Source organism: Ranitomeya imitator, chromosome 1 (assembly GCF_032444005.1).
Source record: "Ranitomeya imitator isolate aRanImi1 chromosome 1, aRanImi1.pri, whole genome shotgun sequence".
NCBI classification, from domain to species: domain Eukaryota; kingdom Metazoa; phylum Chordata; class Amphibia; order Anura; family Dendrobatidae; genus Ranitomeya; species Ranitomeya imitator.
In genome coordinates this window covers 869,582,992-869,606,525 of record NC_091282.1, presented here as the reverse complement: position 1 = coordinate 869,606,525, position 23,534 = coordinate 869,582,992, and the positions used below count along the sequence as shown (strand labels likewise).

The window sequence follows — 23,534 nt, the reverse complement described above, 5'->3', positions numbered from 1 at the left end:
AGGAAGGAGCGGCCAGGTTGCCGCCGGACTGTGCCCGTCGCTGATTGGTTGTGGCAATGGTCATGGGCGTTTTGCCACGACCAATCAGCGACTTGGATTTCCATGACAGACAGAGGCCGCGACCAATGAATATCTGTGACAGACAAACGGAAGTGACCCTTAGACAATTATATAGTAGATGGAGCACTATGTGAGGCCAAAAAACTGTGTGGAGCACTATATGGGGAGCGTTATATTGTACGTAGGACTATTTGGGGCTATTATACTGTATGAACCACTATGTGAGGCCATTATGCTTTATGGAGTACTATGTGGGGCCATTATACTGTATGGAGTACTATCTGAGGCCATTACACTGTATGGAGCACTATGTGGGGCCATTATACTGTATGGAGTACTATGTGAGGCCATTATACAGTATGGAGTACTATGTGGGGCCATTATACTGTATGGAGCACTATGTGATGCCATTATACTGTATGGAGCACTATGTGGAGCGATTATACTGTATGGAGTACTATCTGAGGCCATTATACTGTACTAGATGGTGGCCCGATTCTAACACAGCGGGTATTCTAGAATATGTATGTATGTATATAGCAGCCACATACTGTAGTATATAGCACAGGCCACGTAGTATATAGGAGTACTACGTGGCCTGTGCTATATACTATGTAATAATAATAATCTTTATTTTTATATAGCACTAACATATTCCGCAGCACTTTACAGTTTTGCACACATTATCATGTGCTATATACTACGTGGCCAGTGTTAGATACTATGTGGCTGCTATATACATACATACATATTGTAGAATACCTGATGCGTTAATACAGGCCACGCAGTAAATAACACAGCGTACGTAGTATATAACACAGCCCACGCAGTATACAGCAGCCACGCAGTATATAACACAGGCCACGTAGTATATAACACTGGCCACGTAATATAAAGCACAGCCCACATAGTATCTAACACTGGCCATGTAGTATATAGCATGAAGTATATAACACAGCCCACGTAGTATATAACACTGGCCACGTAATATATAACACTGGGCACGTAATATATAGCACAGCTCACATAGTATCTAACACTGGCCACGTAGTATAAAGCACGCAGTATAGAACACAGCTCACGTAGTATATTGCAGTGTGTGCACCATATTCCTGTTAAAAAATAATTAAAATAAAAAATAGTTATATACTCACCCGCCGGGGTCCAGCGAAGCTGTGCCGACGCACGCGCGGCTGCCACCATCTTTCGTTCCCAGGATGCATTGCGAAATTACCCAGATCACTTTGCATGTGATATATATTACGTGGCCAGTGTTAGATACTATGTGGCTGCTATATACATATACCGCTAAGTCTTCTGGGTAATTTCGTAATGCATCTCTGGGAACGGAAGCTGGCGGCAGCCGCGCGCGCATCGTCGGATGACGGAAGGTGAGAATAGCAGGTTTTTTGTTTTTTTATTATTTTTAACACTAGATCTTTTTACTATTGATGCTGCATACGCAGCATCAATAGTAAAAAGTTGGGTACACACAGGGATAATAGCAGCGTTAAAGGACTGCGTTACCCGCGGCATAACGTGGTCCGATAACGCTGGCATTAACCCTGTGTGAGCGGTGACTGGGGGGGAGTATGGAGCGCGTGCCGGGCACTGAGTGGACGGAAGTAGGGAGGGACTAATTCTCAGCCTGACTGTGCCCGTCGCTGATTGGTCGCGGCAGCCAGGACAGGCAGCTGGCGAGACCAATCAGCGACTTGGGATTTCCGTTACAGACAGACAGACAGAAGTACCCCTTAGACAATTATATAGTAGACTAGATTGTGGCCCGATTCTAACGCATCGGGTATTCTAGAATATGCATGTCCCCGTAGTATATGGACAATGATGATTCCAGAATTCGCGGCAGACTGTGCCCGTCGCTGATTGGTCGAGGCAACCTTTATGACATCATCGTCGCCATGGCAACCATTATGACATCTACGTCGATACTGTGCCCGTTGCTGATTGGTCGAGGCCTGGCGGCCTCGACCAATCAGAGAAGCGGGATTTCCAGGACAGACAGACAGAAAAACCCTTAGACAATTATATATATAGATGTAGCACTATGTGGGGCCATTATACTGTATGGAGCACTATGTGGGGCCATTATACTGTATGGAGTACTATGTGGGGCCATTATACTGTATGGAGTACTATATGAGGCCATTATACTGTATGAAGCACTATGTGGGGCCATTATACTGTATGGAGCACTATGTGAGGCCATTATACTGTATGGAACACTATGTGAGGCCCGTTCTACTGTATGGAGCACTATGTGGGGCACATTATACTGTATGGAGCATTATGTGGGGCACATTATACTGTATGGAGCACTATGCGGGGCCCTTTATACTGTATGGAGTACTATATGGGGAGTATTATACTGTATGGAGCACTATTTGGTGCCCATTATAATGTATGGAGCACTATGTGCAGCCCTTTATACGCTAAGAAGCCCTTTATACTGTATGGAGCAATATGTGGGCCTATTACACTGTATGGAGCACTATGTTAGGTGTATTATACTGTATGGAGCTCTATGTGAGGCCATTATACTGTACGGAGCACTATTTTGTGCCCATTATATAGTATGATGCACTATGTGGAGCCCGTCCCTTTGTACTGTATGGAGCCCTTTATACTGTATGCAGCAGGGGCTGGCTGGCAAATTTTAGCCTGGGGGGCAAGCACCAACAGTGGCCCATGAGTAGAGGCCCATCCTTAAAGGGGTTGTCGGATCTTAAGCTACATGTCTACAGTCACTATGTGTGAATCCTCATATCGTGCGCACTGTGCGCTGTGAGGATTCTCTGGTGCCGGCGCCGGGAACAGGTGGTCTGGTGACCGCAAGCATGTGATAGATAGAGATATTATTTATATATATATATTTTGACACACACATTCCCACTGTATAATGACAGGCACAGCCCCACTGTATAATGACACGCACAACGCTACTGTATCATGACACACACACACACAGCCCCACTGTATAATTAATGACACACACAGCCCCACTGTATAGTGACAGACACACAGCCCCACTCTATAATGAGGAGTGGTACTGTGCAGTGTATAGATACAGAATAAGGCCACATTCACACAGTCAGTATTTGACCTCAGTATTTGTAGCCAAAACCAGGAGTGGGTGATAAATACAGAAGTGGTGCATATGTTTCTATTATACTTTTCCTCTAATTGTTCCACTCCTGGTTTTGGCTTACAAATACTGATATAAAATACTGAACAAATACTGACCGTGTGAACGTGGGCTTAATACAGGTGCTCATTAGGGTGGAATAACACTAGCATATGGCATCGGATGTGATATGCCAATGATACTCGGCTCTTGCTCTGCTGTGAGCGTGATCAAAGTGTCCGTGCTCCAATGCTCACGCAGCACAGGTGTAGAGGAGACGGAGAAATTAATTTCTCCATCTCCTCAATGGTCTGACTCGCCGTGTATCAGACTGCAACATCTGCTGAGAAAAAAAAAAAACACGACTGCACACGGACAGCAAGTGAGAAGAAGATTGTACCACTTTTGTGGAAGAAAATGGAACCGATTTTTTTTTTAATACTCTTTATACTCTTTATTAGTCTAAAGGTACCGTCACACTAAGCGACGCTGCAGCGATACCGACAACGATCCGGATCGCTGCAGCGTCGCTGTTTGGTCGCTGGAGAGCTGTCACACAGACAGCTCTCCAGCGACCAACGATGCCGGTAACCAGGGTAAACATCGGGTTACTAAGCGCAGGGCCGCGCTTAGTAACCCGATGTTTACCCTGGTTACCATCGTTAAAGTAAAAAAACAAACACTACATACTTACCTACCGTTGTCTGTCCTCGGCGCTCTGCTTCTCTGGTCTGGCTGTGAGCATAGCGGCCGGAAAGCAGAGCGGTGACGTCACCGCTCTGCTTTCCGGCTGCCCGGGGCTCACAGCCAGAGCAGGAGGAGTGCAGAGAAGCTGAGCGCCGGAGGACAGACAGCGGTAGGTAAGTATGTAGTGTTTGTTTTTTTACTTTAACGATGGTAACCAGGGTAAACATCGGGTTACTAAGCGCGGCCCTGCACTTAGTAACCCGATGTTTACCCTGGTTACCAGCGAAGACATCGCTGAATCGGTGTCACACACACCGATTCAGCGATGTCAGCGGGACAGCCAGCGACGAAATAAAGTTCTGGCCTTTCTTCCCCGACCAGCGACATCACAGCAGGGGCCTGATCGCTGCTGCGTGTCACACTGGACGATATCGCTAGCCAGGACGCTGCAACGTCACGGATCGCTAGCGATATCGTCTAGTGTGACGGTACCTTAATACTCTTTATTAGTCAATGTGGCAACATTTCACTTCCATATCAGAGAAATGTTCAGTTATGGATCCGAAACGTTGCCACATGGGCCAATAAAGAGTCCGCTACTTTTCTCATAATTAATCGTTGTGATAGACAGATACACACATACATAAGAATAGATACTGAGAATTACACCATTTATGCAGGACATTAGAAGTATACACAGCTCCACAATATACCGTATATACTTGAGTATAAGTCGACCCAAGTATATGCCGAGGCACCTAATTTTGCCACAAAAAACTGTGAAAACGTATTGAGTCGAGTATAAGCTGGGTATGCATTGTCCCCACATCCCTGTCCTTGTATGCATGGCTCCCCTGTCCCTGTATGCATGGCTCCTCATCCCCATCCTTGTCTGCATGGCTCCTTATCCCCGTCTTTGTGTGCATGGCTTCTTATCCCTGTTCATGTATGCATGGTTCCCCCAAAAAAGTTAAAAAAACCATCCTACTTACCTTCACTGCATGCCCTCGCAGCATCTCGTTCCGGTGTCAGCAGCTCCTGTGGCCGGGCGATCACGTGTCCCCCGCTCATTAAGGTAATGAATATTTACCCACACCTATGAGCGGAAGACACGTGATCGGTCGCCCTGAAGAGCTGCTAGCGCCGGAACGAGATGCAGCGAGGGTGCGCAGGGAAGGTAAGTATGATGTGTGCTGGAAACTGGCGGCTGTCAACGCTATAAGAGAAATTAATATTCACTGCCATTGCAGTGAATATTCATTTCTCTTTAGCAGCGGCACAGGCTTTAGCCACAGCTGCCGGTTCCTGCCTCTATCACCCGCTGCTCCTTCTCCATCTTTCTGGGACAATGATTTGTGAATAAAGGTACTGTTACACTAAACGATTTACCAACGATCACGACCAGCGATACGACCTGGCCGTGATCGTTGGTAAGTCGTTGTGTGGTCGCTGGGGAGCTGTCACACAAACAGCTCTCTCCAGCGACCAACGATCAGGGAAACGACTTCGGCATTGTTGAAACTGTCTTCAACGATGCCGAAGTCCCCGGGTAACCAGGGTAAACATTGGGTTACTAAGTGCAGGGCCGCGCTTAGTAACCGGATATTTACCCTGGTTACCATTGTAAAAGTAAAAAAAAAACAAAAAACAGTACATACTCACCTTCCTGTCACGTCCCCCAGCGTCAGCTTCCCTGCACTGTGTAAGCGCCGGCCGTAAAGCAGAGCGGTGTGACCGCTGTGCTCTGCTTTACGGCCGGCCAGCACTGACACAGTCAGTGAGGGAAGCTGACGCCGGGGGACGTGACAGGAATGTGAGTATGTAATGTTTTTTTTTTTTTTACTTTTTACAGCGTCAGACACAGTTGGGGTAAGGCTGCGTGCCGGCTTTTTTAAATATGTGCGCGCATGGTCTATTCCCAGGCATTGGTGAGCAGTCTTGTCTGACGCTGGTGCAGGCCGGCCAGCGTCAGACACAGTCAGGCTATGCGCGCCGGCTTTTTCAAATATGTGCGCGCATGGTCTCCTCTCTCCTGCTTGCCCGCTCTTACATGGCCAGCGAGCACGCGCAGGAACTAGGACCGCGGCCGTGCTCGCACACTAGTGCGGGCCGCCGCGGCACTTCAGAGCAGGCAACGCGCGCTCACAGGACCTGGCTAAAGGGCCGGCTGGAGGGATGCGGCGCGCTATGTATTAAAATCGCTGCCGATCCTCCAGCGGCCCTGTGCACCTGCTCAGGCATCGGCCCGGGGGGCAGATGCATTCCTGCCACCCGGCCCAGTCCGCCCCTGGTATGCAGCAATATGTGGGGTGCATTATACTGTATGGAGCTCTATGTGAGGCCATTATACTGTACGGAGCACTATTTTGTGCCCATTATACAGTATGATACACTATGTGGAGCCCGTCCCTTTATATTTTATGCAGCAATATGTGGGGTGCATTATACTGTATGGAGATCTATGTGACGCCATTATACTGTATGGAGCACTATTTTGTGGTATTATATAGTATGGAGCACTATGTGGAGCGCATTATACTGTATAGAGCACTGTATGGGGCCCATTACACTGTAGCACATATGTGACATAGGAAGTCTACAGTCAGCGCTAGCGCTATACTTTTCCGTTCTCACGCCGTGTGCGCCTCTCCAATTGGCGATGACAGACCCCCTCCTGTTCGCGCCTCTCTCCACTGAATGCAGATGTCGAGCTGCAGAGTGTGGAGGGCACTAGGACCGTGCGTGCATGACGCCACTCACAGAGCGGTGCAGCGCGCTGACGTCATCCACGCCGGGCGGACCAATGGCAGGGCTCAGCTCCAGTGTCTGAGTGCACTGCAATCGGCAGCTTCTTCACGGGAGGCGAGTGCTGTGCTCCGTCCCATTGATCAGGTGAGTGACCGGCGCCGCAACCGTGAATGGAGAAGAGATGTGATGTTACCGGTGTACGGGGCATGGTGGCTGACCGAGGCACCTGGCATTACACAAGAGCGCCGTCTCCTCTGCACCGTTCCCACCCTTTGTGTTGTGGCGATACGAGGAAGACGTACAGTGCCTATCGTGGGGGACGAGAAGGACGGGCACAGGAAATGGAGGGGACCAAGGTCTGTGAGGAGGGAGCACAAGGAATAACAAGTCCTGCCTGAACAGAGTGCTGTGTGCCATGTATAGTACCACATGCCTGCTGGAGAGAGTGCTGTGTGCCATGTATAGTGCCACATGCCTGCTGGATAGAGTGCTGTGTGCCATGTATAGTGCCACATGCCTGCTGGACAGAGTGCTGTGTGCCATGTATAGTGCCACATGCCTGCTGGACAGTGCTGTGTGCCATGTATAGTACCACATGCCTGCTGGATAGAGTGCTGTGTGCCATGTATAGTGCCACATGCCTGCTGGACAGTGCTGTGTGCCATGTATAGTGCCACATGCCTGCTGGACAGAGTGCTGTGTGCCATGTATAGTGCCACATGCCTGCTGGATAGAGTGCTGTGTGCCATGTATAGTGCCACATGCCTGCTGGACAGAGTGCTGTGTGCCATGTATAGTACCACATGCCTGCTGGATAGAGTGCTGTGTGCCATGTATAGTGCCACATGCCTGCTGGACAGTGCTGTGTGCCATGTATAGTGCCACATGCCTGCTGGACAGAGTGCTGTGTGCCATGTATAGTGCCACATGCCTGCTGGATAGAGTGCTGTGTGCCATGTATAGTGCCACATGCCTGCTGGACAGAGTGCTGTGTGCCATGTATAGTACCACATGCCTGCTGGACAGTGCTGTGTGCCATGTATAGTACCACATGCCTGCTGGACAGAGTGCTGTGTGCCATGTATAGTGCCACATGCCTGCTGGATAGAGTGCTGTGTGCCATGTATAGTGCCACATGCCTGCTGGACAGAGTGCTGTGTGCCATGTATAGTGCCACATGCCTGCTGGATAGAGTGCTGTGTGCCATGTATAGTGCCACATGCCTGCTGGACAGTGCTGTGTGCCATATATAGTGCCACATGCCTGCTGGACAGAGTGCTGTGTGCCATGTATAGTGCCACATGCCTGCTGGAGAGAGTGCTGTGTGCCATGTATAGTGCCACATGCCTGCTGGATAGAGTGCTGTGTGCCATGTATAGTGCCACATGCCTGCTGGACAGAGTGCTGTGTGCCATGTATAGTACCACATGCCTGCTGGAGAGAGTGCTGTGTGCCATGTATAGTGCCACATGCCTGCTGGATAGAGTGCTGTGTGCCATGTATAGTGCCACATGCCTGCTGGACAGAGTGCTGTGTGCCATGTATAGTACCACATGCCTGCTGGAGAGAGTGCTGTGTGCCATGTATAGTGCCACATGCCTGCTGGATAGAGTGCTGTGTGCCATGTATAGTGCCACATGCCTGCTGGACAGAGTGCTGTGTGCCATGTATAGTACCACATGCCTGCTGGAGAGAGTGCTGTGTGCCATGTATAGTGCCACATGCCTGCTGGATAGAGTGCTGTGTGCCATGTATAGTGCCACATGCCTGCTGGACAGAGTGCTGTGTGCCATGTATAGTGCCACATGCCTGCTGGATAGAGTGCTGTGTGCCATGTATAGTGCCACATGCCTGCTGGACAGTGCTGTGTGCCATGTATAGTACCACATGCCTGCTGGATAGAGTGCTGTGTGCCATGTATAGTGCCACATGCCTGCTGGACAGTGCTGTGTGCCATGTATAGTGCCACATGCCTGCTGGACAGAGTGCTGTGTGCCATGTATAGTGCCACATGCCTGCTGGATAGAGTGCTGTGTGCCATGTATAGTGCCACATGCCTGCTGGACAGAGTGCTGTGTGCCATGTATAGTACCACATGCCTGCTGGACAGTGCTGTGTGCCATGTATAGTACCACATGCCTGCTGGACAGAGTGCTGTGTGCCATGTATAGTGCCACATGCCTGCTGGATAGAGTGCTGTGTGCCATGTATAGTGCCACATGCCTGCTGGACAGAGTGCTGTGTGCCATGTATAGTGCCACATGCCTGCTGGATAGAGTGCTGTGTGCCATGTATAGTGCCACATGCCTGCTGGACAGTGCTGTGTGCCATATATAGTGCCACATGCCTGCTGGACAGAGTGCTGTGTGCCATGTATAGTGCCACATGCCTGCTGGACAGAGTGCTGTGTGCCATGTATAGTGCCACATGCCTGCTGGACAGAGTGCTGTGTGCCATGTATAGTGCCACATGCCTGCTGGACAGTGCTGTGTGCCATATATAGTGCCACATGCCTGCTGGACAGAGTGCTGTGTGCCATGTATAGTGCCACATGCCTGCTGGACAGAATGCTGTGTGCCATATATAGTGCCACATGCCTGCTGGACAGAGTGCTGTGTGCCATGTATAGTGTCACATGCCTACTAAAGAGTGCTGTGTGCCATGTATAGTGCCACATGCCTGCTGGACAGAGTGCTGTGTGCCATGTATAGTGCCACATGCCTGCTGGATAGAGTGCTGTGTGCCATGTATAGTGCCACATGCCTGCTGGACAGAGTGCTGTGTGCCATGTATAGTGCCACATGCCTGCTGGATAGAGTGCTGTGTGCCATGTATAGTGCCACATGCCTGCTGGACAGTGCTGTGTGCCATGTATAGTGCCACATGCCTGCTGGACAGAGTGCTGTGTGCCATGTATAGTGCCACATGCCTGCTGGACAGTGCTGTGTGCCATGTATAGTGTCACATGCCTGCTGGACAGTGCTGTGTGCCATGTATAGTGCCACATGCCTACTAAAGAGTGCTGTGTGCCATGTATAGTGCCACATGCCTGCTGGATAGAGTGCTGTGTGCCATGTATAGTGCCACATGCCTGCTGGATAGAGTGCTGTGTGCCATGTATAGTACCACATGCCTGCTGGACAGTGCTGTGTGCCATGTATAGTGCCACATGCCTGCTGGATAGAGTGCTGTGTGCCATGTATAGTGCCACATGCCTGCTGGACAGTGCTGTGTGCCATGTATAGTGCCACATGCCTGCTGGACAGAGTGCTGTGTGCCATGTATAGTGCCACATGCCTGCTGGATAGAGTGCTGTGTGCCATGTATAGTGCCACATGCCTGCTGGACAGTGCTGTGTGCCATGTATAGTGCCACATGCCTGCTGGATAGAGTGCTGTGTGCCATGTATAGTGCCACATGCCTGCTGGACAGTGCTGTGTGCCATGTATAGTGCCACATGCCTGCTGGACAGAGTGCTGTGTGCCATGTATAGTGCCACATGCCTGCTGGACAGTGCTGTGTGCCATGTATAGTGTCACATGCCTGCTGGACAGTGCTGTGTGCCATGTATAGTGCCACATGCCTACTAAAGAGTGCTGTGTGCCATGTATAGTGCCACATGCCTGCTGGATAGAGTGCTGTGTTCCATGTATAGTGCCACATGCCTGCTGGATAGAGTGCTGTGTGCCATGTATAGTACCACATGCCTGCTGGACAGTGCTGTGTGCCATGTATAGTGCCACATGCCTGCTGGATAGAGTGCTGTGTGCCATGTATAGTGCCACATGCCTGCTGGACAGTGCTGTGTGCCATGTATAGTGCCACATGCCTGCTGGACAGAGTGCTGTGTGCCATGTATAGTGCCACATGCCTGCTGGACAGTGCTGTGTGCCATGTATAGTGTCACATGCCTACTAAAGAGTGCTGTGTGCCATGTATAGTGCCACATGCCTGCTGGATAGAGTGCTGTGTGCCATGTATAGTGCCACATGCCTGCTGGAGAGAGTGCTGTGTGCCATGTATAGTGCCACATGCCTGCTGGACAGTGCTGTGTGCCATGTATAGTGCCACATGCCTACTAAAGAGTGCTGTGTGCCATGTATAGTGCCACATGCCTGCTGGATAGAGTGCTGTGTGCCATGTATAGTGCCACATGCCTGCTGGACAGAGTGCTGTGTGCCATGTATAGTGCCACATGCCTGCTGGACAGTGCTGTGTGCCATGTATAGTGCCACATGCCTACTAAAGAGTGCTGTGTGCCATGTATAGTGCCACATGCCTGCTGGATAGAGTGCTGTGTGCCATGTATAGTGCCACATGCCTGCTGGACAGAGTGCTGTGTGCCATGTATAGTGCCACATGCCTGCTGGACAGTGCTGTGTGCCATGTATAGTGCCACATGCCTACTAAAGAGTGCTGTGTGCCATGTATAGTGCCACATGCCTGCTGGACAGAGTGCTGTGTGCCATGTATAGTGCCACATGCCTGCTGGACAGTGCTGTGTGCCATGTATAGTGCCACATGCCTACTAAAGAGTGCTGGGTGCCATGTATAGTGCTACATGCCTGCTGGATAGAGTGCTGTGTGCCATGTATAGTGCCACATGCCTGCTGGACAGAGTGCTGTGTGCCATGTATAGTGCCACATGCCTGCTGGACAGAGTGCTGTGTGCCATGTATAGTGCCACATGCCTGCTGGACAGAGTGCTGTGTGCCATGTATAGTGCCACATGCCTGCTGGACAGAGTGCTGTGTGCCATGTATAGTGCCACATGCCTGCTGGACAGAGTGCTGTGTGCCATGTATAGTGCCACATGCCTGCTGGACAGAGTGCTGTGTGCCATGTATAGTGCCACATGCCTGCTGGACAGAGTGCTGTGTGCCATGTATAGTGCCACATGCCTGCTGGAGAGAGTGCTGTGTGCCATGTATAGTGCCACATGCCTGCTGGACAGAGTGCTGTGTGCCATGTATAGTGCCACATGCCTGCTGGACAGAGTGCTGTGTGCCATGTATAGTGCCACATGCCTGCTGGAGAGAGTGCTGTGTGCCATGTATAGTGCCACATGCCTGCTGGAGAGAGTGCTGTGTGCCATGTATAGTGCCACATGCCTGCTGGAGAGAGTGCTGTGTGCCATGTATAGTGCCACATGCCTGCTGGATAGAGTGCTGTGTGCCATGTATAGTGCCACATGCCTGCTGGACAGAGTGCTGTGTGCCATGTATAGTGTCACATGCCTACTAAAGAGTGCTGTGTGCCATGTATAGTGCCACATGCCTGCTGGATAGAGTGCTGTGTGCCATGTATAGTGCCACATGCCTGCTGGACAGAGTGCTGTGTGCCATGTATAGTGCCACATGCCTGCTGGACAGAGTGCTGTGTGCCACGTGCCTGCTGGACAGAGTGCCGTGTGTAGGCCCACTTGCCTTTATTCCGCTGCCCTGTATGGCTTCATAGCCTTCTGTTTGGTAGCCATGTGGACGGCTTGGGCACAGGAGATTAGTGTGTTATGTATTTGCATTCATAATCTGAGTGTATGTTTGTGTTTGTATATATATTTGGTGCTATTTTCTCTGTTGGTATGGTGGTTTATACATTTCAGAATAATAAGGACTACTCTTCATGATGCTTCTGCTGTTAGTGGAGTACAGGGTTCAGAAAATAAGGAAATGAGGTCACCTGATGAGCTGTCTGCATGGTGGGCAGTTGGGAAGTGGTCTGCAACTCCCACCTTCTGTGACCCTCCGGCTTCCTACTCCTTTCTGCTCAGGAGTAGACATGCAGGCTTCTGTCATTCTCGGCAGACGTTATTAATACAGCCAGCAGGTGGCAGCACCGCTCCCTGATACTGTCTTTCCCAGCTTATGGGGGAAGGGGCCCTGTGACTGGTCCATGATAGTGTATGGGGGCTGCCAGCTGTGTGCAGCATCTGGTGGCCCTGTATATGGCAGTGGCAGCCTTTGGCTACTTATGGGGGGCATGTGACTATCAGTATAAATAGGAGCAGGTAAGCTATTGCTGGACGAGGTGCTTTCTTTACAGCCTGTTTCTTTCATTCTAATTAGATGTTCATGTGTGGCAAATACTCTGTGGATTTTCTTGGTGAAAAATCCCTAGTGTGTTCTAGTTGCAGCAAAGTGGATATAACGCAATCTCATCCACGTGGTGTGCAAGAAATCCATCCGGATTTCACTCTGCGGAAGACCATGCAGATTAATGTGAATGGGGATGTTAAAATCCAGAACAAGCCCCCGGGGGGAGGGGGAAAGGCAAAGAAACCCCACTGTGCTGTGGGTGCTCCCCTGGTGTCTGTACACACTGTTCTGCTAATGGTTTGTCCTATGCTACCTCTGCAGCCAGGAGGCATGGGTGTACAGAGAGCGGCGGGGCACCCATGCCAGTAACATTTGCCCTGTGTGCTGCAGAATTGCGTCCTTCTGGTAATGGAGGGTGATATCCTGTGTATGACCACCTCACCACTGAAAACAAGGGGGTACAGAACATTAGATGGAGTCAAGGGGCTGCATATAAGGCCTATTAATGTGATGGGGACCCAGGAATGAATGAAGCTGACAGTGGACATCCATCCATTGAGTAAAATCCATGGAATAACCTCTACGTAGGAGAAACTGTAATGCCTACTCCAAACCAATAGCGTAGCAGCTAATCTGGTGATGATAGAAAAGGAAAGCTTGGATGTGTTCTACACGATGATCCTATTGTTCCGATTACGGCACACGTTACAAATGGCGCTTTGTCAGGTGCACTCGCCATCTAATGGAGTATGACGCCGTGAATAACCGGAGCTGATGACGGACATAACAGCTCTGGCAGGTGAGATGGTATCGCACCAAACAATGTCCCCTGCGCCAACAATGACTTTTCTGCATTTTTGTTATGTCTTCAATTGATCAAATAAAAATGTAAAAAGTAGTTGAGCTCCAATGACAGAAAGTAGTGACAGTACGATTCAGAGAAAAGGACAAGCTACAAGGTGTGAGATAGGGTCTCCTCTAAAAGCCTGGGGCATGGTATAGGGGCAGGCTGTGCAGTTTTCAGTAATATTGCAAGCTGCCATTACTGTAACAGACTGACAGCCAGAAGCATAAGGAAGCTGCTACATTGTAATTATATTGTTGTCTTTCTGGGATGTGGTGACAATTAAAGGGAATCTATCACCAGGTTTTTGCCTTGTAATCTGAGAGCAGCATGATGCAGGGGCTGAAACCTTGATTCCAGTGTTGTGATTCTTGCTGGGCTGTCTGCTGTCACTTTGATACAATTGCTGCATTCTTTTGCTGTAGATCTAGCCCTGCTCAGAATACTGAGCTCTGCATAACCCCGCCCACAGCACTGATTGGCCGCGCTCTGTGTACACTGTCAGAAAGCTGCTAATCAGTGGTGAAGGGTTTATACAGAGCAGTTGACTAGAAGGCACAAGATAACTAGTCCTGTAGTGATAATCGCTGAATTTATTGAAAGAACATCAGTCTGTTTGTGACTTGTAGCAGGAATCAGGGTCTCAGCCACTACGTCATGCTACTGTTAGATTGCATAAGAAAACCTGCTGACAGAAAGTAACAAAGTAACCGTCATTTTAATTTTTATTCCATAAATCAATAGTACAAATGAAAATAAGCAACTTTGTAATATATCTTATCAGAGAAATCTGTTTTTGTTTAGTTTTTTTTAGATGGGAGATGGGAGCCACTACTCATGAGGTTCTGTCTCCGTAATGGGAAAGTCTGTCCTCACTGAATACAGATTTTTACCTCAGAATGGAGACTTTTGACAATGACTGATCAATTTTACCAGAGAAAGAAGCAGATTTCTCTGCTTAGATATGTTACATATGTTACAAAGTGTCTTATTATCATGTGTACTATTTATTTCTGAAGTAAAGGTACCGTCACATTTAGCGACGCTGCAGCGATCTAGACAACGATGTCGATCGCTGCAGCGTCGGTGTTTGGTCGCTGGAGAGCTGTCACACAGACAGCTCTCCAGCTACCAACTATGCGAAGTCCCCTGGTAACCAGGGTAAACATCGGGTTACTAAGCGCAGGGCCGCGCTTAGTAACTCGATGTTTACCCTGGTTACGAGCGTAAACGTAAAAAAAACCAAACACTACATACTTACATTCCGGTGTCTGTCCCCCGGCGCTGTGCTTCTCTGCACTGACTGTGAGCGCCAGCTGGAAAGCACAGCGGTGACGTCACCGCTGTGCTCTGCTTTCCGGCCGGCGCTTACACAGTGCAGAGAAGCACAGCGCCGGGGGACAGACACCGGAATGTAAGTATGTAGTGTTTGTTTTGTTTTTTACGTTTACGCTGGTAACCAGGGTAAACATTGGGTTACTAAGCGCGGCCCTGCGCTTAGTAACCCGATGTTTACCCTGGTTACCAGTGAAGACATCGCTGAATCGGCGTCACACATGCCGATTCAGTGATGTCTGCGGGAGATCCAGCGACGAAATAAAGTTCTGGACTTTCTGCTCCGACCAACGATGGCACAGCAGGATCCAGATCGCTGCTGCCTGTCAAACTCAACGATATCGCTATCCAGAACGCTGCAACGTCACGGATCGCTAGCGATATCGTTCAGTGTGACGATACCTTAAAACTTAAAACCACAGTTACACTGTAATTGTTTGTCTCCTGTCCAATGTACACAGTGCTTTGGGCATGCATTTGTAAAGAAAAAGAGTGATTAGCTATCAAGTAATCACTCACCTTATTATGGAGCAGGAGCCTGCGCTGCCCCCCTATCCCCCGTTGCCTGGAACCGAACCCTGCTGGGGGGAATAAAGTTCATTTTCTCCCTGCAGCTTTCCGCTAAGTGCTATAGTACTGCTATTAACCTGCAGATTAACCCCATATCTGCACGTCAGTAGTGTTTTTTTTTTTTTTTTTTTTCTTCTGGTGACAGGTTCCCTTTAAATCTGCCACGCGAGCAAAGAATGTCTAATGTACATTCTTTACAAGGACTTGGTACATCACGGCGGGGACAATCATTTATATACACCTTCCACCTGCTTGGTTTCCACTTGTCTTCACCATTCTCTGGCCCTATGAAACCAGAGCTGTCCATCACAGAAGTGGGGGTGGAGATTGGAAGGTGTATATGAATGTTGGCCCCACTGCGAAGCACCGAGCGCCTGCACTTGGTTTGAGCAGTCATTCTGTGCTGACAGTCCCTGTAAAGCGATTTGGAGCATAGGGCCCCGATGTCAGATTACTGGGGTCCTTCAAGTGGTACCTTCACAGATCCGCTTCGACCAGATGTAACTGGTGAATGGAGCCAGAACCGCACTGCACTATTCGTCTCCGTTCTGGAGACTGCAGCTCAGCTTCTATTTTCCTCCATAGGAGCCGAGCTGTAGGACCAGGGAACGACCACTATAAAGTGAGCAGAGCTATGCTGTTCTGGCTTTTACGAGAGCTGAAAATAGCTGATCGGTGAGTGCGCCCGATAACGGATCCCCACCAATGTGATGTTGATGACCTATACTTGGGAGAAGACATCAAGCGAAGACTGGACAACCTCTTTACCCATAGTGCAAGTTCGTCCTCTACTTTGGACTTGCAACCATCTTACGCTAGACGTTATACTGTAATAAGTGTTCCACATTTGTCATCTTGGGGTGTAGCGCACCACCAATGGGGGGACATTGACCCCTGTCTACTGGAAAAGCGCAGGGAGTTTCATGGCGGGCATCCAGCTGAAAAGGACAGTTGTGCTAGCTCTTAACGCCCACCAGAAGATTAACCTTTTCTGTGCGTCCTACAGATGACCTTGTTTAAGACGTCTTTCTCGCATGACATTGATGCTTTAAATTGCAAATTCTATGCATTGCAGGCTACCGTAAATCTAGTAGGTGAGCTGTAACATAATGCACAGTAGCAGCAGGGTGTCAGGTTCACCCCTCAATGAACCTTTTCACGTCTGAGTGCTGCAGTGTATACTTAGAGTCAAGCAAAGCTGAGTGATCGCCATGTTCCTCGGGACCGGTTAATGTGTATGTATAGGTTTGTTGTTCCAGGACGCTCAGGACTTTTACTGTAGTAATCCCCCTGGACTGTCCTATTCCGCAGCTTGTGGATCAGCCGGGAAGTGCTGAATTTCAGACATGCTTATGTAACAAAGCCTGTAAGGTCTTAGAATAATCTTATTCCTTTGTGTGTTACCGGTGAAATGTCACATGCTGAAGCTAGGATCCAGCTAGCAGATTTAATTTCTCCTCCCATGTTCCCTTTTTGTTTCTGCCAAAGATCATATTATGTCTACTACTTTTTAATTTTTTTTTTTTTTTTTTAGGACACAGGAAAATAAAGAAAACTCATTTGGGAGAAAAATATGGAATGTGTTTCACTGTTGACTGAGCTCACCCAGAGGAACTTTATAGACCGTACTTGTAAAACCCTCAGTTAGCAGTTTGTTCATTCACTTGAACACTATCTAGCAATTTCCAGCCAGAGCCGCTCCCCGTTTACACAGCTCTGCTCCACAGGTTTCCATAGTCTGGAGTCTACCCTTTAGTTTTCTTCCCAATATTTGTTTCATTCTTTTTTTGACCTTATCCAAGAAAGGAAAAGAAACCGTCAAAATGGTTCTTGATGAGTATCTGTGGATGGTTATATTGGGCTTCATCATAGCTTTCGTCTTGGCTTTTTCTGTTGGTGCAAATGATGTGGCCAATTCGTTTGGCACAGCGGTGGGTTCTGGAGTGGTGACCTTACGGCAGGCCTGCATACTGGCTTCGATTTTTGAAACAACTGGTTCGGTCTTGCTTGGCGCTAAAGTTGGGGAAACCATCCGGAAGGGTATCGTTGATGTAAACCTCTATAACAACTCTGTGAATTTACTGATGGCGGGAGAGGTTAGCGCTATGGTCGGTAAGTAGTTTGGGTTTCTTATCAATGAAATGTGCTTTTCTATTGCTTTCATTATATATGATGGTAATTCTGATGGGAGTAATCCAGTTCCCAATATGTACTGGAATCCTTATTGAAATGCTGCACCGTATTAAAATATCAGCAGTAAATGTATAAGGCTATGTGCCCACGTTGCGTTTTTTTTTTTTAAGCGTTTCTGCCGTGTTTTTTTGCCGCAGCGGAAACGCTTAAAAAAACACTTAAAAACGCATTCCCATGCAATCCTATGGGATTCCGCAGTTGCTCTGCCCGTGCTGCGGATTTTCCCACTGCGGAATCGCATAGCGGTAAAATCCACAGCATGTTCATTATTTCTGCGGAATTGCATTGAAACGCTCACTTTACCCATGTGGCTATGCCCACCATGCGTAAAGTGAGCGCTTCATGTGCGAATGATACCCGGGTCTGGAGGAGAGGAGACTCTCCTTCAGGCTCTGGGTACAATATTCCTGTAAAAAAAATTTAAAAAAGAATTAAAATAAAAAATAGTGATATACTTGCCTTCTGACGGCCCCCAGAGTCCTCCCGCTTCTCTGCGGTGCACGCGGCGGCTTCCGTTCCCAGGGATGCATTGCGCGAATCACCAGAGATGACGTCGCGGTCACGCGACCTTGACGTCACAAAGGTCCTTTGCGCAAAGCATCCCTGGGAATGGAACGTACCGGGAGTGCCACTGAGGAGATCTGGGGCCGTTGGAAGGTGAGAATAGCTATATTTTTATTTTTAACATTCTGTCTTTTACTATTGATGCTGCATCAATAGTAAAAAGTTGGTCACACTTGTCAAGCACTATGCTTGAGAAGTGTGACCAACCTGTCAATCACTTTTCCGAGTGATGCTTCAAATCGCTTGTAAACTCAAGCATTCTGCAAGCTAAAAATGCTTGCAAACCGCATGCGAATTCCTCATGCGTTTTTTTTCCCCGCTGCATTTCCCACGACATTTCTGCAGCATTTCTGAAATGTGGGCAAATAGCCTAATAAGTGCTCTGCTAGTGCCAGTTGGTTGTATGTAGTGTACAGGAAGCAATGGATTGTTTGACATTTCTCCAATAACTGTGAATTGAGAATTTCTCTATAAAATAAGATCGGCTTGTCTGCCAAGATGTAATTTTTCAAATGCAAGATGATGCCTGAGGGCAACCGTACAATCTGGAGTCTTTAGCCAGGTTTCACTGACCTCCTCTGGAAGTTTTAATACTGCTTTAAAATCAGAAAATAAGCCATTGTTTTAAAGGTGGTTTACTGGGCTGAGAAGATAAGTCTGCAGTTTCTGGCTGTGATGTGCACACTGTCACGATTCCACTGTGTTCCCCGTGCGAGTGGGCAGGCAGGTGACCCCGAGTATGAGATTTGCATAGTTGTGGTCAAGTGCCGGCTAATCTCTCAATAGAACATTGACCGACGCACAAGAGTCTAATCGACACATGACCTGATCTCCCCGGGGAGTACAGGGGAATTCTGACAGCGTACAAGTCACACATTGCTACGATTCCACAGTCATACAGACACTGGAGACTTTTCTTTTCAGCATGGAAAATGCTCTAAATCAAGTTTTATTTTTTATTAAATATTTTCTTTTTTAGAATTCTTTATTATTTCCATGTCAGTGGGAGGAAAAAAAAATTACTGAAACCTCGCAATTTTTACTCTGGCCACTAAGCCTTTTGATGGGCTGAAACCATAAGGTCTCTTCTGCACCCGAAACTTGTGTGCAGTCAGTGAGACATCCACATGTCCAATGAGTCGATTCCAAACTATACTGAACTATGCACACATTTTAAGTAAGTCCTCCTTTTACAGAGAACCTATCATGGGCAGTGTGAATTAGTTCTTAGGGGCATAATTGTGATAACTTCTATTATTCTCAGGAAATGTCTCTGACCTTTCAGAGAAAATATTCTGTGAAGATCCGGCACTCCCCAGCTCCGCTGCAGGTGTTTCACAGATCACTCCCATGTGTGCACTGGGAGAGACCTGTCAGTCATTGCAACTGCGCTGGGAAGAGGAGGCCAAGAGTGGAGCAGGACTACTCTTGTCTCGGACTATGGTCCCCAGCCAAATCTTCAAAGTACGGTATATTTCCTCCGAAAACACCGCAGCGAAACATATATACCGTATATACTCGAGTATAAGCCGACCCGAGTATAAGCCGACCCCCCCTAATTTTGCCACAAAAAACTGGGAAAACTTATTGACTCGAGTATAAGCCTAGGGTGGAAATGCAGCATTTACCGGCGAATTTCAAAAATAAAAATAAATCATTATTTCCCCATAGCTGTGCCCCATATACAGTGCTCTGCACCGTTCATTGTGCCCCATAGCTGTGCCCCATATACAGTGCTCTGCACCGTTCATTGTGCCCCATAGCTGTGCCCCATATACAGTGCTCTGCACCGTTCATTGTGCCCCATAGATGCTCCACATAAATTTGTGCCGCCGCTGCTGCTGCAATAAAAAAAAAACAACACATACTCACCTCTCTTGATTGCAGCTCCCGGCGTCCGGTCCCGGCGCCTCCATCTTCCCGGCGTCTCTGCTCTGACTGATCAGGCAGAGGGCGCCGCGCACACTATATGCGTCATCGCGCCCTCTGACCTGAACAGTCAGAGCACAGACGCCGGGAAGATGGAGCGACGCCCGGCGGCTGGAACGCGGACAGGTGAATATGACATACTTACCTAGTCCCAGCGATCCTCTCCCTCTGCCTGTCACAGCTGGTCTTTGGTGCCGCAGCCTCATTCTCTATCAGCGGTCACCGGCACCGCTGATTAGAGAAATGAATACGCGGCTCCACCCCTATGGGAGGTGGAGCCGCCTATTCATTTCTCTAATGAGCGGTCCCACGTGACCGCTGAAGAGGGGAAGAAGCTGCAGCACAGAAGACCGTGGGACGGCAGGGACAGCGCGAGGATCGCTGGGACTAGGTAAGTATGCCTCAGCGCCCTCTCCCCCTCACCCGCCGACCCCACCGCTACCGTGACTCGAGTATAAGCCGAGAGGGGCACTTTCAGCCCAAAAATTTGGGCTGAAAATCTCGGCTTATACTCGAGTATATACGGTACTTGGCTGCAACTGTGCATCCAGGCTGCAATTAATTCTGCTCATGGTTTTGGCAGAATATATTTCATAATAATAATAGTTTTTATTTATATAGCGCCAACATATTCCGCAGCACTTTAGCGGGGACATGTACAGACAATAAATTCAGTACAAGTTAAGACAATTTAAACAGTGACATTAGGGGTGAGGTCCCTGCTCGCAAGCTTACAGTCTACAAGGAAATGGGGGGACACAATAGGTGAAAAGTGTTTGTTATTTCAGGTCTGACAATTATAATAAACTAGATTGTGGCCCGATTCTAACGCATCGGGTATTCTAGAATATGCATGTCCCCGTGGTATATGGACAATGATGATTCCAGAATTCGCGGCAGACTGTGCCCGTCGCTGATTGGTCGAGGCAACCTTTATGACATCATCGTCGCCATGGCAACCATTATGACATCATCGTCGCTGTACCCTTTGCTGATTGGTCGAGGCCTGGCGGCCTCGACCAATCAGACGCGTGATGTCTACGTCCTTTATGACATCATCGTCGCTGTGCCCGTCGCTGATTGGTTGAGGCCGAATCAGAGACGCAGGATTTCCAAGACAGACAGACAGAAAAACCCTTAGACAATTATATATATAGATAGGGATTTTCATATAAAGCTGCACGATCCGGTCATCAGCCCGTGTGTTTAAAGTGCAATAGTCAAGTATCAAGTGCAGTTATCAGGTGTATGGAGGGTGTGGAGACAGATGAATAGTAGGGTGCAGATTCAGAATAATATTTGGAAAGAGGGAAGAGGGCAAAGTTAGTTTACTGAGTAGTTGATGTGGTAGGCTTGTTTGAAGAGATGGGTTTTTAAAGCGCGCTTGAATAGGTCGGGGCTAGGTATCGGTCTGATCGTCTGGGGAAGTGCATTCCAGAGAGCTGGCGCAGCATGAGAGAAGTCTTGGAGACGGAGGTGCGAGGTTCGGATTACGGGGGATGTTAGTCTTAGGTCATTTGTAGAACGGACGGCACGTGTAGGGCAATAGATGGAGATGAGGAAGGAGATATAAGGCGGTGTAGAACTGTTGAGAGCTTTGTGGGTGAGAGAGATGAGTTTATACTGGATCCTGTAGCGAATGGGTAGCCAGTGTAATGACTGGCACAAGATGGAGGCATCGGTGAAGCGGCTGGACAGAAATATGACTCTGGCTGCAGCATTCAAGATGGATTGGAGAGGAGAAAGTTTGGTAAGAGGGAGACCGAGCAGAAGAGAGTTGCAGTAGTCCAGACGAGAATGAATAAGAGCGACAGTAAGAGTCTTAGCAGTTTCAACGGTGAGAAAAGGTCGGATTCTGGAGATGTTTTTAAGATGCAGGAGACAAGAGTGAGTGAGTGATCGGATGTAGGGAGTAAAGGAAAGTTCGGTGTCGAATATGACCCCAAAACAACGGGCATGCTGCTTGGGAGTTATGGTTGAACCCTTCAGGGTAATTTCGATGTTAGGTAGAGTGAGGATAGTAGAGGGGAGAAACACAAGTAGTTCAGTTTTGGAGAGATTTAGTTTCAGATAGAGGGAGGACATGATGTTAGAGACAGCAGACAGACAATCCTTGGTATTTTGAATTAGGGTAGGGGTGATGTCAGGGGAAGACGTGTATAATTGGGTGTCGTCGGCATAGAGATGATACTGGAACCCAAATCTGCTGATTGTTTGTCCAATAGGGGCAGTGTATAGAGAAGAGGAGGGGCCTAGGTCTGAGCCCTGTGGAACCCCAATAGTAAGAGGACGAGGAGAGGAAGAGGAGGCGGCAAAAGATACAGTGAAGGAACGGTCAGAGAGATAGGAGGAGAACCAGGAGAGGGCTGTGTCCTTGAGGCCTATGGAGCGCAGCATAGTGAGGAGGAGCTGGTGATCCACAGTGTCAAATGTGGCAGATAGATCCAGGAGAATCAGCAGAGAGCAATGACCTTTGGATTTAGCTGTTATTAGATCATTAAAAACTTTTAGTGAGGGCAGTTTCAGTGGAGTGTAAAGAGCAGAAACCAGATTGTAAGGGGTCGAGAAGAGTTATCTGAGAGATAGCGGATTAGACAGGAGTGGACCAGCGGTCCAGGAATTTAGAGATGATGGAAAGGTTAGAGACAGGTCTGTAGCTAGCAGTGCAGTTCTGGTCCAGGGAAGGCTTTTTAAGTAAAGGGGTTATGATGGCATGTTTAAATGAGGGAAAGATACCGAAGAAAGAGAGAGGTTAAATATTTTAGTCAGGTGAGTGGTGACCACTGGTGAGAGAGACTGCAGGAGATGTGAAGGAGTGGGGTCACTATTGCAGGTTGTAGGCCGAGCAGAAGTGAGGAGCTTGGAAACTTCTGAAACAGGCTCAAAGATGTCTAGTGAGCTTGAGGTGCTGCAGGGAAGGGGATCCAGGCACTGAGGAGATTGGGCTGAGATATCCTAATGGATGTGGTTGATTTTTTTTTTTTCTAGGAAATAAGTGGCCAGATCCTCACCGCTGAGGTTGTTGATGGGGGCTTGTACTTTAGGTTTCAGGAGGGAGTTTAACTATCCCCTTCACGCCGCGGCCCTTTTTCGTTTTTGCATTTTGGTTTTTCACTCCTCTCCTTCTCAGAGCCATAACTTTTTTATTTTTCCATCAATATTGTCATGTGAGGGCTTATTTTTTGTGGGATGTGTTTTACTTTTGAACGACACCATTGGTTTTACCATGTTTTGTACTAGAAAATGGGGAAAAAAATTTCAAGTGTGGTGAAATTGCAAAAAAAGTGCAATCCCACACTTGTTTTTTTGTTTGGCTTTTTCGCTAGGTTCACTAAATGCTAAAACTGACCTGCTGTTTTGATTCTCCAGGTCATTGCGAGTTCATAGACACCTAACCTGTCTAGGCTATTTTTTATCTAAGTGGTGA

The 23,534-nt window shown here is 48.3% G+C and overlaps 1 protein-coding gene across 3 annotated transcripts in view; it reads left to right on the top strand.

Moving 5' to 3' along the window:
- SLC20A2 (solute carrier family 20 member 2) overlaps nt 1-23,534 on the top strand; it is a 130,809-nt gene that overhangs the window by 50,430 nt on the left and 56,845 nt on the right. For 2 of the 3 annotated variants that reach the window (XM_069742690.1, XM_069742707.1), the window contains exons 1-2: nt 6,674-6,781; nt 16,956-17,533. In XM_069742690.1, coding sequence (XP_069598791.1) covers nt 17,245-17,533 — 289 coding nt within the window. In that variant the 5' untranslated portion in view covers nt 6,674-6,781; nt 16,956-17,244. Of the gene's footprint in view, nt 1-6,673; nt 6,782-16,955; nt 17,534-23,534 lie in introns of those variants that run through there. The other variant, XM_069742699.1, reaches the window with a different exon arrangement.